At 50.2% G+C, this 11,407-nt stretch overlaps 1 protein-coding gene across 3 annotated transcripts in view; it reads right to left on the bottom strand.

Moving 5' to 3' along the window:
- Positions 1-4,100: 4,100 nt before the first annotated feature.
- Positions 4,101-11,407, bottom strand: part of Esyt2 (extended synaptotagmin 2) — a 76,568-nt gene continuing 69,261 nt past the window's right edge. For all 3 annotated transcript variants that reach the window (XM_076872990.2, XM_076873008.2, XM_076872998.2), the window contains 5 exons: positions 10,564-10,662; positions 8,512-8,643; positions 7,560-7,665; positions 6,820-6,869; positions 4,101-6,716 (listed from right to left, as the gene is read on the bottom strand). In XM_076872990.2, coding sequence (XP_076729105.1) covers positions 6,671-6,716; positions 6,820-6,869; positions 7,560-7,665; positions 8,512-8,643; positions 10,564-10,662 — 433 coding nt within the window. In that variant the 3' untranslated portion in view covers positions 4,101-6,670. The remainder of the gene's footprint in view (positions 6,717-6,819; positions 6,870-7,559; positions 7,666-8,511; positions 8,644-10,563; positions 10,663-11,407) is intronic.

Raw genomic sequence — 11,407 nt, 5'->3', positions numbered from 1 at the left:
GCAGGAGAGGGACTGGTTCTTGGACATGTGGCCAGGGGCAGGGAAGCCAGAGGGTCGCTGTGGGGAAGGGGAACAGAGCACAAAGGAAAGAAGAGCGCTGCTGGTGGGCGAGGCCGAGGCTGCCTGTCCTCAGGCCTGATGGAGGTCCCAGCTGGGTGCCAGCCCAGGTGGGGTCTCATTTTGCCCTGGCACTTCCTTTTGGATAAGGAGGGCAGCTATCCCACTTTACTGGCAGGCACCTGGAGGTGCAGAGAATGACGGCCTGCTCCAGGTCTCACGCGGCAGCCTTGAGGTTTGACGTGGGTGGTGGGCTCTGCAGGTCATGCTTTATGACACTGGACCCCGCCCCCCACCCTCCAGACTACAGCAGACACCACGGAGAGTGCTTCAAGACCATAAATACATGCAAAGACAATGAAGTGACAGTCACCCTTCAATGTTTCTTATAGGGCATGCTGGCCAGTAATAAATTATTTCTATAAAAAAAAAAATCTGGCCTGGTATGGTGGTGCATGCTTATAATCCCAGCTACTTGGGAGGCTGAGACAGGAGGATTGCAAGTTCCAGGCCAGCCTGGGCAACTTAGCAAGGCTGCCGCAAAGTGATTTAAAAAAAAAAGAGGCTGGGAGAGTAGCTCAGAGGTGGAGTAGCTCAGAGGTCGAGCACCTTCCTGCAGGCACCAGGTCCGGCTCCATCACCACCCATCCGTCTGATGGTGCCTTCATCTTGCTGTTGGGTGAGGTGTCCACCTTGACTCTGCTCCTTGTGGGACCCATGGCGACTGACCCGGACCAGCCTTCTCGTCCTCAGGGCTGGTAGGCGCCTTCCCCATAGCTTGACGAGGTGTGCCCAGACAAGGCTCTTTCTAAAGTCTATCCTACTTAGAGCTCTTGAGTTTTCTTAATGGGTAAAGTTTTCCATCAAATGTGGTTTTGTTCATTATTTCTATTTTTTTCCTTTTTTCTACCTTAAACTTTTTTGGGGTGATGGATTTTTGATTTCAACCTTTTGCTCAGTGTCCTGAAGTCTCCTCCTGGTGCTGCTCTCCCTCCTGTTCCTCCTCGGACTCCCCTGGGAGTTGGTGCCTGCTCTTTCCTCCGCAGGCTGTGCTTTGTGCTCCTCAGACACGTTACCTCGTGGACTGGTTCTTCTGTCCGTCCGAGGTCTGTCTAGCTCCACTGAAATTCGTGTTCTACTTACTGTATCTGAACCCCAGGAGGTTTCCTTCTGTGCCCTCCTTTGGTGACATGGCTTTGTGAGGCATCCTTCTGACCACCCTTCTAGTTCTTCAGCACAGCACCCTGGATTCCTTTTTTTTTTAATATTTTTTTTTTAGATGTAGATGGACTCAGTGCCTTTTATTTTTATGTGGTGCCGGGGATCAAACCCAGTGCCTCAGGCACGCTAGGCAAGCACTCTACCCCTGAGCCACAACCCCAATCCCCCCCACCTTTAAATTTTTTTTCCTAGTTGTAGATGGACACAATATCTTTATTTTATTTATTTTTATGTGGTGCTGGGGAAGCACCCTGGATTCCTTTGATGACACAGTTGACAGTGTTCTGCTCCAGTCCAACATCTGGACTTCCTTAGGAGAGCCCCCCTGACTTTCTCCCCTCGTGGCTGTCTGTTTTACTACGTCTTCGCAGGTCTCGTGGCTCTCTGGTTGGAAACTGGATGTTTGGAATCATAGGGTATGACGATGCTGTGGTAAGGTCCCTTGTCTCTGCTCTGCTGTGCTTTCTTGGTGCTCTAGAAGCCGTGTTCTCTGCAGCCTCTGCCTGGCTAGCTCATCTGGCTGGCTGGGAAGGGGTGGGGACTTTGACACTTGGCGCTGTTGGTCTCCTGTGCTTTGCTGGGCTGTGTGCTGGGTGAGCCTGTTCCAGCAGGCTCTCCAGGGCTCTCCAGGGCTCTGCCTTCCTGCCGCAGAGCCCGACACAGGTCTTTCCCAGGATGCACACCAGCGTTCTGAGCCCCCTTAGGAGTCTCATCCCCTAGGGTTTCCTTTAAAGTGTTGATCAGTCTCTGGACTCAGGCAGCTGCAGTGTTAATTGCCACTGAGTGGTTCCTTTTTTTTTTTTTTTTTTTTTTTAAATTGGTGGATTATGATTATACATAGTCACTATTTGTTGTGTTTTGGGTGGTGCTGGGGACTGAACCAGGGCCTTGTGGACATGAGGCCAGCGTCAACTGAGCTATGTCCCCAGCCCCCAAAGCTACTGTTTTTGACAAACACTCTGGAGAGATTTTCCCAGGACCCAGTTTACATAGTAAAGATTCTTTGGAGATGGGACTTTCTGGAGAGCAGTAGACCCATTCCCCCCTCCTCGGTGGCTGCTGGTTATCACTGATGTGCAGCTTTTTCCATGATTCTTTCCAGTAGCCATTAATGGCAGCACGTAAGACCCACAGACTTGTCTGTACATTTCTTCACTGACCTCTTTATCACTGTTAAATCCCAGAGTTCTCAGGTTATTTTCTTGGGTTTTTCAGGCAGACAATCTTGTATCTGAAAACGACTCTCCCTCACAACAGATTCACAGATGATCTATTCATTTTTAAATCGAATTACCCAAGAGTTCAGAAAACACGCATGCATGCACACACGCATGCAGACGGACTTCCTGGCTATCTTCCGCTTTTATGCCTCAGCTGTTCCTCAGTTGATCATGTTGGGGCTTCTGGTTTCAACAACAGTACTATGCTTATCAGTACATTTCTTTCATCTTTACTGAAGACTGTCAATAGGTTTCTATCTTTCTTTGAGTCAAAACTTGTTAAGACAAATGAATGTTATGTACAGTCTGCCAAACTGTGTACAGCATTTATTCAACAGATATCTGGTGCACTGACTGTGTGCCAAGAGTGGCCATGAGGAAAAGACTTCAATAACACTCAAGTGATCCCTGCCCTTGGGAGTTTACCAACCCAGCAGGAGAATCTTCAATAAACCTAAGGTGTGACTGTCAAGTATGATGAAGGCAACCGAGTTTGCAACAGGAAGCCAGCTTGAGAAGCGAATGGAGATAATCAGGCATCCTGGGGAACCACAAACTGTCCTTAAGCTGGGAGCTGACGGGCAGTGGAAGCCAGCAGGCCAGTCTCATTTAAGGAGCGTGCCTGGCGGTGGAGGCAGGTGAACTCAGGGGAGGGACAGCCAAGGGAACTGGCTGGGACAATGGCAGGGACCCACGAGCCCTGTAGTGCTCTGGGTTGTTATTGTTAAGAGCAATGGAGAATGGCAGAGTGGAGGGTTTTTGAAAGATCCCTCTGACGGTTGGTGGCAAAGGGAGGGGGAGAGGAGGGGAAAAGGCTGAACCCAGGAGTTGTCAAGAGGAAGGGCTGGGTTTGGGCTGGGGACAGCAGTTGAAGTGGACATACTCTAAAGCTGGGGTTCAGGACTAGACATGCCGCAGGAGGGAGCAGTGACGGTGCTGTCCTGCTCTCCAGCTCTGGCACCCAGGCAGATGACAGCAGGAGACAACACGAGTATCCAGGCAGACGGATGCCACGAGGCAGGTGGACCAACTGACCTTGAGCTCAGAAGGAAGGTCTGAGTGGGGACGAAGACAGTGTTGAGAACATGGCTCAGTGGCTGAGCCCCTGTCTGGCATATCTAAGGCTCTGGGTCTGATGCCCGCAACACAGGAAGAGAGGAAGAGAGAGAGAAAAGCATTATCAAGACGGCAGATGAGCAATGAGTAAAGAAGCAAACTTACATTCTGAGAAGCGAAGAGAAGACTACCAAGTACCCCAGGCCATCCAGTTCTGTGGTCAGGACAGACACCCCAGCACTCCCAAGAGCACTCAAACACCCTTAGCGGCTTCTGTCTCCTGACCGCTTGGTGCTCTGGTTAGAAAGTACACTCGGGGTCTGCTTTTCCTGCTCCTGGCTGCCTTCAGAAGAGCTGCTTTCCAAACTGAGTCTAATAAACTAGGCAGGGAGTCAAACTAGACGGGAATAGGAGGAGCAATACCAGTGATCTGGGAATCAGGTCCACGGGGGAGTGAATCCACCCTGTGTCGGGACTTACTTTCCAAGTTATCTGGTACCACATAACAATTTCATTTCAAAAGACAAAGAAAAGACAAGTCACAAGTGAGATAATGTAAAAGCTTTATTGAATAAATACATGCACTGTCATGTGAAGTTGGTTAAGCAAAAAGGACTTCCTATGGTTTGACAGGGGCAGCCCATCGGCTGGAGCAGAGTTCTGCAGCAATCAGAGAATGAGCACACAGCTGCCCAGTCTGGGAGCACTGGCCTTCAGGTCTGGGGCAGGACTGACCTCTCCTCAGAGTGCAGACATCAACTCTGTGAACCACCTCCAAGGCGCTCCTGTTTCAGGCTGGCACTTGTAAACAACACCTTCCCACTTTAAGGCAGGGTATGGGCAACCCACGGACACAAGCCAACGGAACTGCACTTCAAATTTCATCTGAGCTAATTCTCCTCCATGGGTTTGGCTTTCCGTAGTCAAATCAATTGTTAGAAACCCAAAGCTAACATTCTGAGGACAACCCAGGTGCCTCCCCGGTCAGACCCTGGGTGTGGAGCCCGCCTTCCCCACGAGCTGCGACAGAGCAGTCAGGGAGACACACACTGCCTGAGGTCTTCCCTGGCCCTTCTCCTGCGCTGGGCACGGAACCCACGTGCTGGGTGAGCTCTGCACTATAGCCCAGCCCTCCCTTCCTTTTAAAGAGAACTGAGGTACTTCCCAGAGGTCTCAGGACCTGCCGGTGGGGACCTCATACCCAAACCCTGGGTAACAGCTCTCCCCACTCACGGCAGCAGAGGGCAGCGTGTCCTGCTGCCCACCTGGCCTCCTCCAGGCTCTCTGCCCTTCACTGCATTCATTTTGCCTAGCTGCTTAAATAAAGCATTTTATTCTATTAAGTGAAGCAATTAAAAGTGCAAAGCCCAGATGTGTAGGACGTTGGTGAAAATTCTGATGCATCTTCCCCTTCACACAGTGGAATAGAAGCCTTCAGTAGACCTAATTTTTCAAGAATTAAAAAAAAATCTTCAAAAAAAACACCTAAATACCAAGAAACAACTAGATATTAATAAGATTTTACTGCTCTCTGGCTACTAAAATACATTAAATGTTCTGTGTACATATAGGTCACGTGTGTGTGACACATTAACTTCTTCCCAGGACAGTCCTGGTAAGAACTGGAGTGACTGACAGGCTTCAGGGGAAAGTGTCAGCAGACAGGAGGCAGTGAGACTGTACTGGTCCTACAGTGAAAGGCAACGTGAGCCGAAGCTACAGACTCCACTACAGATTCACCGTGGAGAAGAATGTGAGCCATAAACGGAAAGAAACTCATGTGGTGGACAGGAGGAGCAGTAACAGTCGGCGTCCGCCACAGGCACTTTGGGACGTCTGGTCGAGTGAGTTGCCGGCAGGTGCCCAGCCCAGGAAGCACACTGCCCGCTGTCTTCCACTGCATGAGGAGCTCTGCGTGTTCCCACAGCCAGGGCAGCCCTCTCCCCTCTCGTCCTGCCGCCTGGGACAGATGAGCAGCGCTCTCACAGTCACCCTTGGCAGCCTGCATGACACACCACCACAGCCTCGCCTGGGATCCGGCTGGGGAACACGAAAGTCTACCAACGTGCTCTGATGCTCTAAACAGAAAGAAAGCCCAGATAAGGACCGCCTGGCAACACCCATTACTCAGGTCAGGATGGCAGAAAGGGAGGGGCCCAGGCAGCGCTGGCCTCACGGCCTCAGTGCTGGCAGCGGGAGAGCTCCCTGGGTCCTGTGGGCCCTGTGTTCCGGCAGAGTGGCCAGTCATCAGGCTTTAGCAACAGCTCCCCACCTGACAACCTGATGGCGGCATTCGCTCCTGCCGTCATAGGCTGGGAACCTGACAACCAGCCTCCATCTGGATCTGGGGACCATGACACACAGGGGAAGCCTCACTTTCAGGAAAGCTTCAGGTGTCCATCTTTGCACTGCTGCATGAACCAGCTGCAATAAGCAATTAAAACAGACGTTTGTGGACCGCCGCAGCTCTCTCCAGCTTTTCTGTCACTCAGGCACACAGCACTTCTCCTTACAAGCCCTTCTCTTGACTTCTCAATAGTACATCTTTGTATTTATGAAAACATTAATATTCTGAATACTTTCTTTTATCATTTATAATGGATAATTATCATTTATAATAAAGATACTTGATAATCTTTCTAAATTTTCTTTTTAAAAAGAAACACCACAAAATAGGTCACTGTGAACTTTCTGCTGCAAAGATGAAAATGATTATTTGTCACAAGAATTTAACAAGTTTTAGAAGAAAATATGTATTTCCTTGATCCATTTTCTTCTGAATCCAAGCCAGCATGTAAAGATTATAAAAAATAGAGTCTATTTACATGGCATAGGGCACCTCAGAGGTGGACGAACAAGGTGTGGCACAGAGGGTCAGCGCTCCCTGGGCAGCAACGTAACCCTGCTGCTCCTGGCAGGCCGGGCGAAGCACAGAAGGAACCCAGTACATTTAACGACCATATGGGCCACATTTGCCTAAAATGTCAACAGTTTTATAAAATCATCAAGGTAGGCATAACTAAGTACATGAAATTATAAAAATAGCATTGGTACGTCTGCAGGAAGGTGCGATTGGACAGAGGCAGCAGCCCCAGGTCGCCCTCATGTCCGTGTGGCTACGTAACCAGCTGTGGTCTCACGCCATCCTCGGTGAGGTCGTACCTGGGGAGCACAGAGGGCAGGGCAGACAGGTCAGGCCCCAGCCAGCACCCAGGACTGCGCCCACTCCACCAGCTCCACCCGGCTGTGGGGGAAGGCTACTCACCACTGGGTCCAGCCCTTGGTGAGCTCTTCAGATGCCAAAGCGACTAGCACCTGTGGGCGAGAAGTGCCTGTGAGCACGGCAAAGAAAGTCCTGCACGCAAGGGCTCCTTCCCGCAGCCAGAAGAGCTGACCGATGGGGCCTGGCCAGCGTGCCGTCAACGGCACTGTACCTGATGTGGGCTCCCTGTGCTGCACCACGAGAGGTATCTGCAGTCCAGAGCTCCCTTCCCTAACTTAACCTTCACGTGTCCTGGTGAAGAATACGGAACCACATGCAGAAACCAATGTGACAAAGATGGCAAGGAATTCCGAGATGAAGCCACCACTGGTTGGAAGAGGGACTGTGCAATCAGTTGAGAAGGTGGAGCTGTACAGAACATTTCATTTGTGATTTTTTTTTCATTTTTATTTTGTTTTGTGGTCCTGGAGATTGAACCCAGGGCCTCACACATGCTAGGCAAGTGCTCTGCCTCTGAGCTAATCTCCAGCCGTGTTTTCTTTTAGTGTGGTACTGAACAAAAATTTAAAAACTTGAGAACCAACTTTTCTTTAACTGAAGGTTCCTGGTATGACTAATAAGCCCATAAATTGAAAGTGTAAAGACAACGAGAACAACTTAAAATGCCTTGGAGTGCACTCTATCCTGTGCAGCCCTTCATAGCTGGGTGTAGTCTCAGACCTGAACGGGGTGGGGCCTGAGGACCACTAGGCACAGCAACACGCCAGGCTCTGGACACTTACTTTGCCAAGAAGTCCCTTATCTTTGGACAGGAAGCCGCCACTGTTTTTCACTGCCACGTCCAGGGTTCTCCTCTGCACCTCAGGGAGTGACACGCTGAAGTCAAAGCTGAGGGGACACAGGGCCTTACCAACTTTCTCCACACTTCTGTGTATTTCAGTTAAAATGGCATTTCTGTTTATAAGATCATTCCAAACATTATGCTTCTTTTGTCTTGTAAAATGGGGTTCTCCTATTGGTGCATACCTGACAGCTTCCAACAGTTTAAATCCAGCTCCTGGTATGGAGACAGTGAGCAAGCTGCACCTTTCTTGTGAGCCCACAGATACTGGCACCACCCAGCTTTACTGCTTCCAAACCACCACCAGCAGACCCCGAGGCAGGGCCCACCAACCTAATCATCCTACATGGGTCCTGCGATGCTCTCAGGAAGTCACCTAGCAAGACCCCACACAAGCAGATGACAGCCAGTCAGGTCAGATCACTGGAGGTTTGCAAACATGTGATAAATATTATTCAATAATTTTTAAGAAATTGTTTTGGAAAATATAGTTGTTTTCACAAAAATGTTGTTTTTTAAGATGTTATGAGCTTATTATGTTATTATAAAACAGTTGCAAAATATGTGTGGCTTCAAGTCTTCAGTAAGTATCCACAGTCATTGCCCACCATCATGAATTTTCTTCAGGGCCTTCAGAAGACCTTTGTTCAGTCACTAGTCTCCCTACTGGGTGCCTGTGACCTGCGCCTACTGTGCTCAGCATCGAGGTTTCTGCAGGAAGCTCAGAATGCTGTGTGCTTATCATAATGGGTGCACCCAGGAGAGGTGGGGGTAGAGGCCACACCTCTGCCTTGTGGCCCCTGGCAGCTACAGTCTTGGGCACCTGGCTGTGCAGGCCTTCTCTCTTCCCGCACCTCTGCTCTCTTCCCTCCTGAGCTAAGGCTCTACCGTACCTCTGATCGAACACTGGGTTTAATGTCTTCTTCGACACGTGGGTCTTTCTCCTCCCTGACCTCCTCTTGTCTGGCAGTAAATACAGGCGGACATATGGATCAGAGCCGTCTTCTGAGAAGGCAATCAGATTTCTTTTAACACAAACCAGAAAAGACAGGACATCAGAATCGAGGGAAAGAAGAACACCAGCACATCCACATCTGCTTTTCCCAGTTGTGGGCTCAGTTCGCCTCAACAACTGGAAGTAACAAGAGACACCAAGCCGAGCTCCAGAGGTCTGCCCTGCCCACCTTTGCCTGCTGGCCTCTTGCCCCAGCTTCCGTCAGTGGCTTTGCCGGAGGCGACCTTGCCTCTGTGTCCTAGGTCCAGGGTCGGGGGACATTCTGCGTCCCTGCTGTACTTCTACATATCTTGACATAATACTCCCACTGCTTTACCCACATGAGGAAACAGGAGTTAGCCTCATGGTCAAGCCACCAAGCTCCAGAAGGCCACCAGACCCTTGTCGGCACAACCCTAGGGGACCCCTCCCAGTGGCCCCTCTGGCTTTCCTGGTGGGGGACTTGGCTCCACTGCAGACCTTCTCCAGGAAGCCCTGATAGGCAGGTGTCTGCAGACCCGCTCCACAGCCTTTGCTGTTGTGCCTCCCCTGTTCTCTCAGTAGCAAGGACATACAAGGGGCTCTGTGATTACTGAGCCAAACTCCATGCTCCTCACATAATCTTATTTCTAAATGTTACCAATTCTGTCTTTCTATTTGTCTAAACTATTACCAACACAGACAAAATCACATAAAAGGAAAATAATTAGTAATCCCATGCCATCATCCTTATTAAATTAAGTGACACTGTCAACCCCCTTGCACCTCCTCACTTGGTGCATGGGATCAGGGACAGGTTACATGACCCTCTCCTGCTGTGGGGAAGGAACCAAGCAGTGCTGGGCCATGGCCGCTCTCTGAAAGAGCTGCACCACACCTGTCGTGAATCACACCTTCGATGGTTCTTTTGAATTATACTACTCCTGGAAATTAGTGCAAAAAGTTGTTCAATAAAAACGCTCACTATGGTATGTAATGCAGACATGTCCAACATCGAGGAACGTCACAAAGTACAGCCGAGCAAGTTCAGAGTCACTGTGACATCATGAGCATGACCAGAGTGCAACAGAGATGCTGATGAAACCATGCTGAGAACAGAAAAGGGGTGCCTACTAGGGCTGCAGGAACAGTGGACGGCACGCCTGCGGCCTCACTACTTAGTAACTTAGCGAGACCGTGCCTCAAAATGAAAATGAACAGGGGGCTGGAGTAGTGGCTCAGTGATAGAGTACTTGCCTGGTGTGTATGAGGGCCTGAGTTTGATCCTCAGCACCACATATAAATAAATAAATAAGATAAAAGATCCATTGACAACTAAAGTATATTTTAAAAATAAATAAACAAGCAAACAAATAAACAAATAAATAGCCTGGGCGTGCAGCTCAGTGATAGAACATCCCGAGTTCAAATCCCAGTACCAAAAACAAAAGCAAAGCCCACGAAGGTGGCATGCCTGTGTGTGAGCCAGTGTGTGTGTGCGGCTGCTGGCATGTTCTGCTGGGGGCAGAATTTTTGGTACTTTTCTCAGAAGGGTCCATGTTGCTGTGTTTTGTTTTGTTTACTCATTCAAACAACTCATTCTAGGTTGCAAAATTTTGCTGTCAGACTTGGGGTGAACGTTTATTGCTTCCAACTCCTCTGTGTTCCCATTTCTCCGTATTCCAGCAACCTAAAAAACCTGTCTTCCAGTTTGCTCAGACTTCTTTTGAGGGAGGGAATGATAAGTCAACAAGTAAGAGACACTCTTTTCTCAGCTCTCCCCACACCCAAACCACATTCACAAAAGCGAGCATGCTGTGTGTGGCACAGGCTGCTCCCATCTGGGTGACGTGCACCGTGCTGCAAGCCCTCAAGCTCCACGCGGCGTGGAAGGGCCGAAGGGCTGCAGGGCCACCTCAGCAGGCTCGCCTGGCTTGCTCTCTGCGGGCAGGTGGGCCTCCTGCTGCCTCACCTGCAGGAGTGCACCACCACGATGAGCTTGTTCCTCTGGGAGCTGTGCCGGATGGTCAGCTGGATCTGCCCCAGCGGAGACTGCCCCAGGGTCGTCCCACTGCGGGAAGCAGAGCAGAAAGTCACTAGGAGAGCCGTCACTCAAGGGCACTGAGCACACGCAGGAGAGCTCCCCTCAGGGCCACCGCACACGCACAGCCAGCAAGCGCTGCTTTACCAGAAGGTTCTTTTCACTCATTCAAAGCTAGCAGTTTTCAGGAGACAGACTCGGCTCCCTGCTGAAACCCCGGCTGTGTCCTGGCTGGGACACAGGCCCCTGCTCCTGCTCAGGGGGGCAGGGTGGTCAGCTACTCCCCACTCTCACCTAAGAAGAGGTGGCTCCTTGCTTAAAACTCGGTTTCCTTCAGGAAGAGAGCAGGAAGAGTGCTTTCCTTTTCCCAAAATAATGGACATGAGAAAGTGCCCAGGAGAAAGTGAGCATGGGCCACACACAGCCTCACAGATGTAGACTGGGGACACTGGTGCCTGGTGAGCTCGAGAACCACCGGGGAACAAGCACCTTCCACCTCTGCCTCCCTTCTGTTTCCCACTACTCCACACCCCTCTCACAACAACAGGAGAATCAACTTCAAAGGTCAGTCCTACTTCTTCCACTTAGGGGAAATGTTAATGTCTGAAGCTTTGATGCCTGGTCTGTTTTTCTCCTTTCTGAAGACACCATCAGCAACATCTATGAATCAAGGGGGTTAATACAGTATCCAAAGATAGACACACAGGGACTGGACAGCAGGCACGGGATGCTGACCACACATAGAAGAGCAGTACCTTTGTTTGTGTGTGTGTAT

The sequence above is a fragment of the Callospermophilus lateralis genome, chromosome 1, assembly GCF_048772815.1.
Source record: "Callospermophilus lateralis isolate mCalLat2 chromosome 1, mCalLat2.hap1, whole genome shotgun sequence".
In the NCBI taxonomy this organism is placed as follows: domain Eukaryota; kingdom Metazoa; phylum Chordata; class Mammalia; order Rodentia; family Sciuridae; genus Callospermophilus; species Callospermophilus lateralis.
The sequence above is the reverse complement of the archived record's forward strand: the minus strand, read 5'-3'. Positions and strand labels throughout refer to the sequence as shown.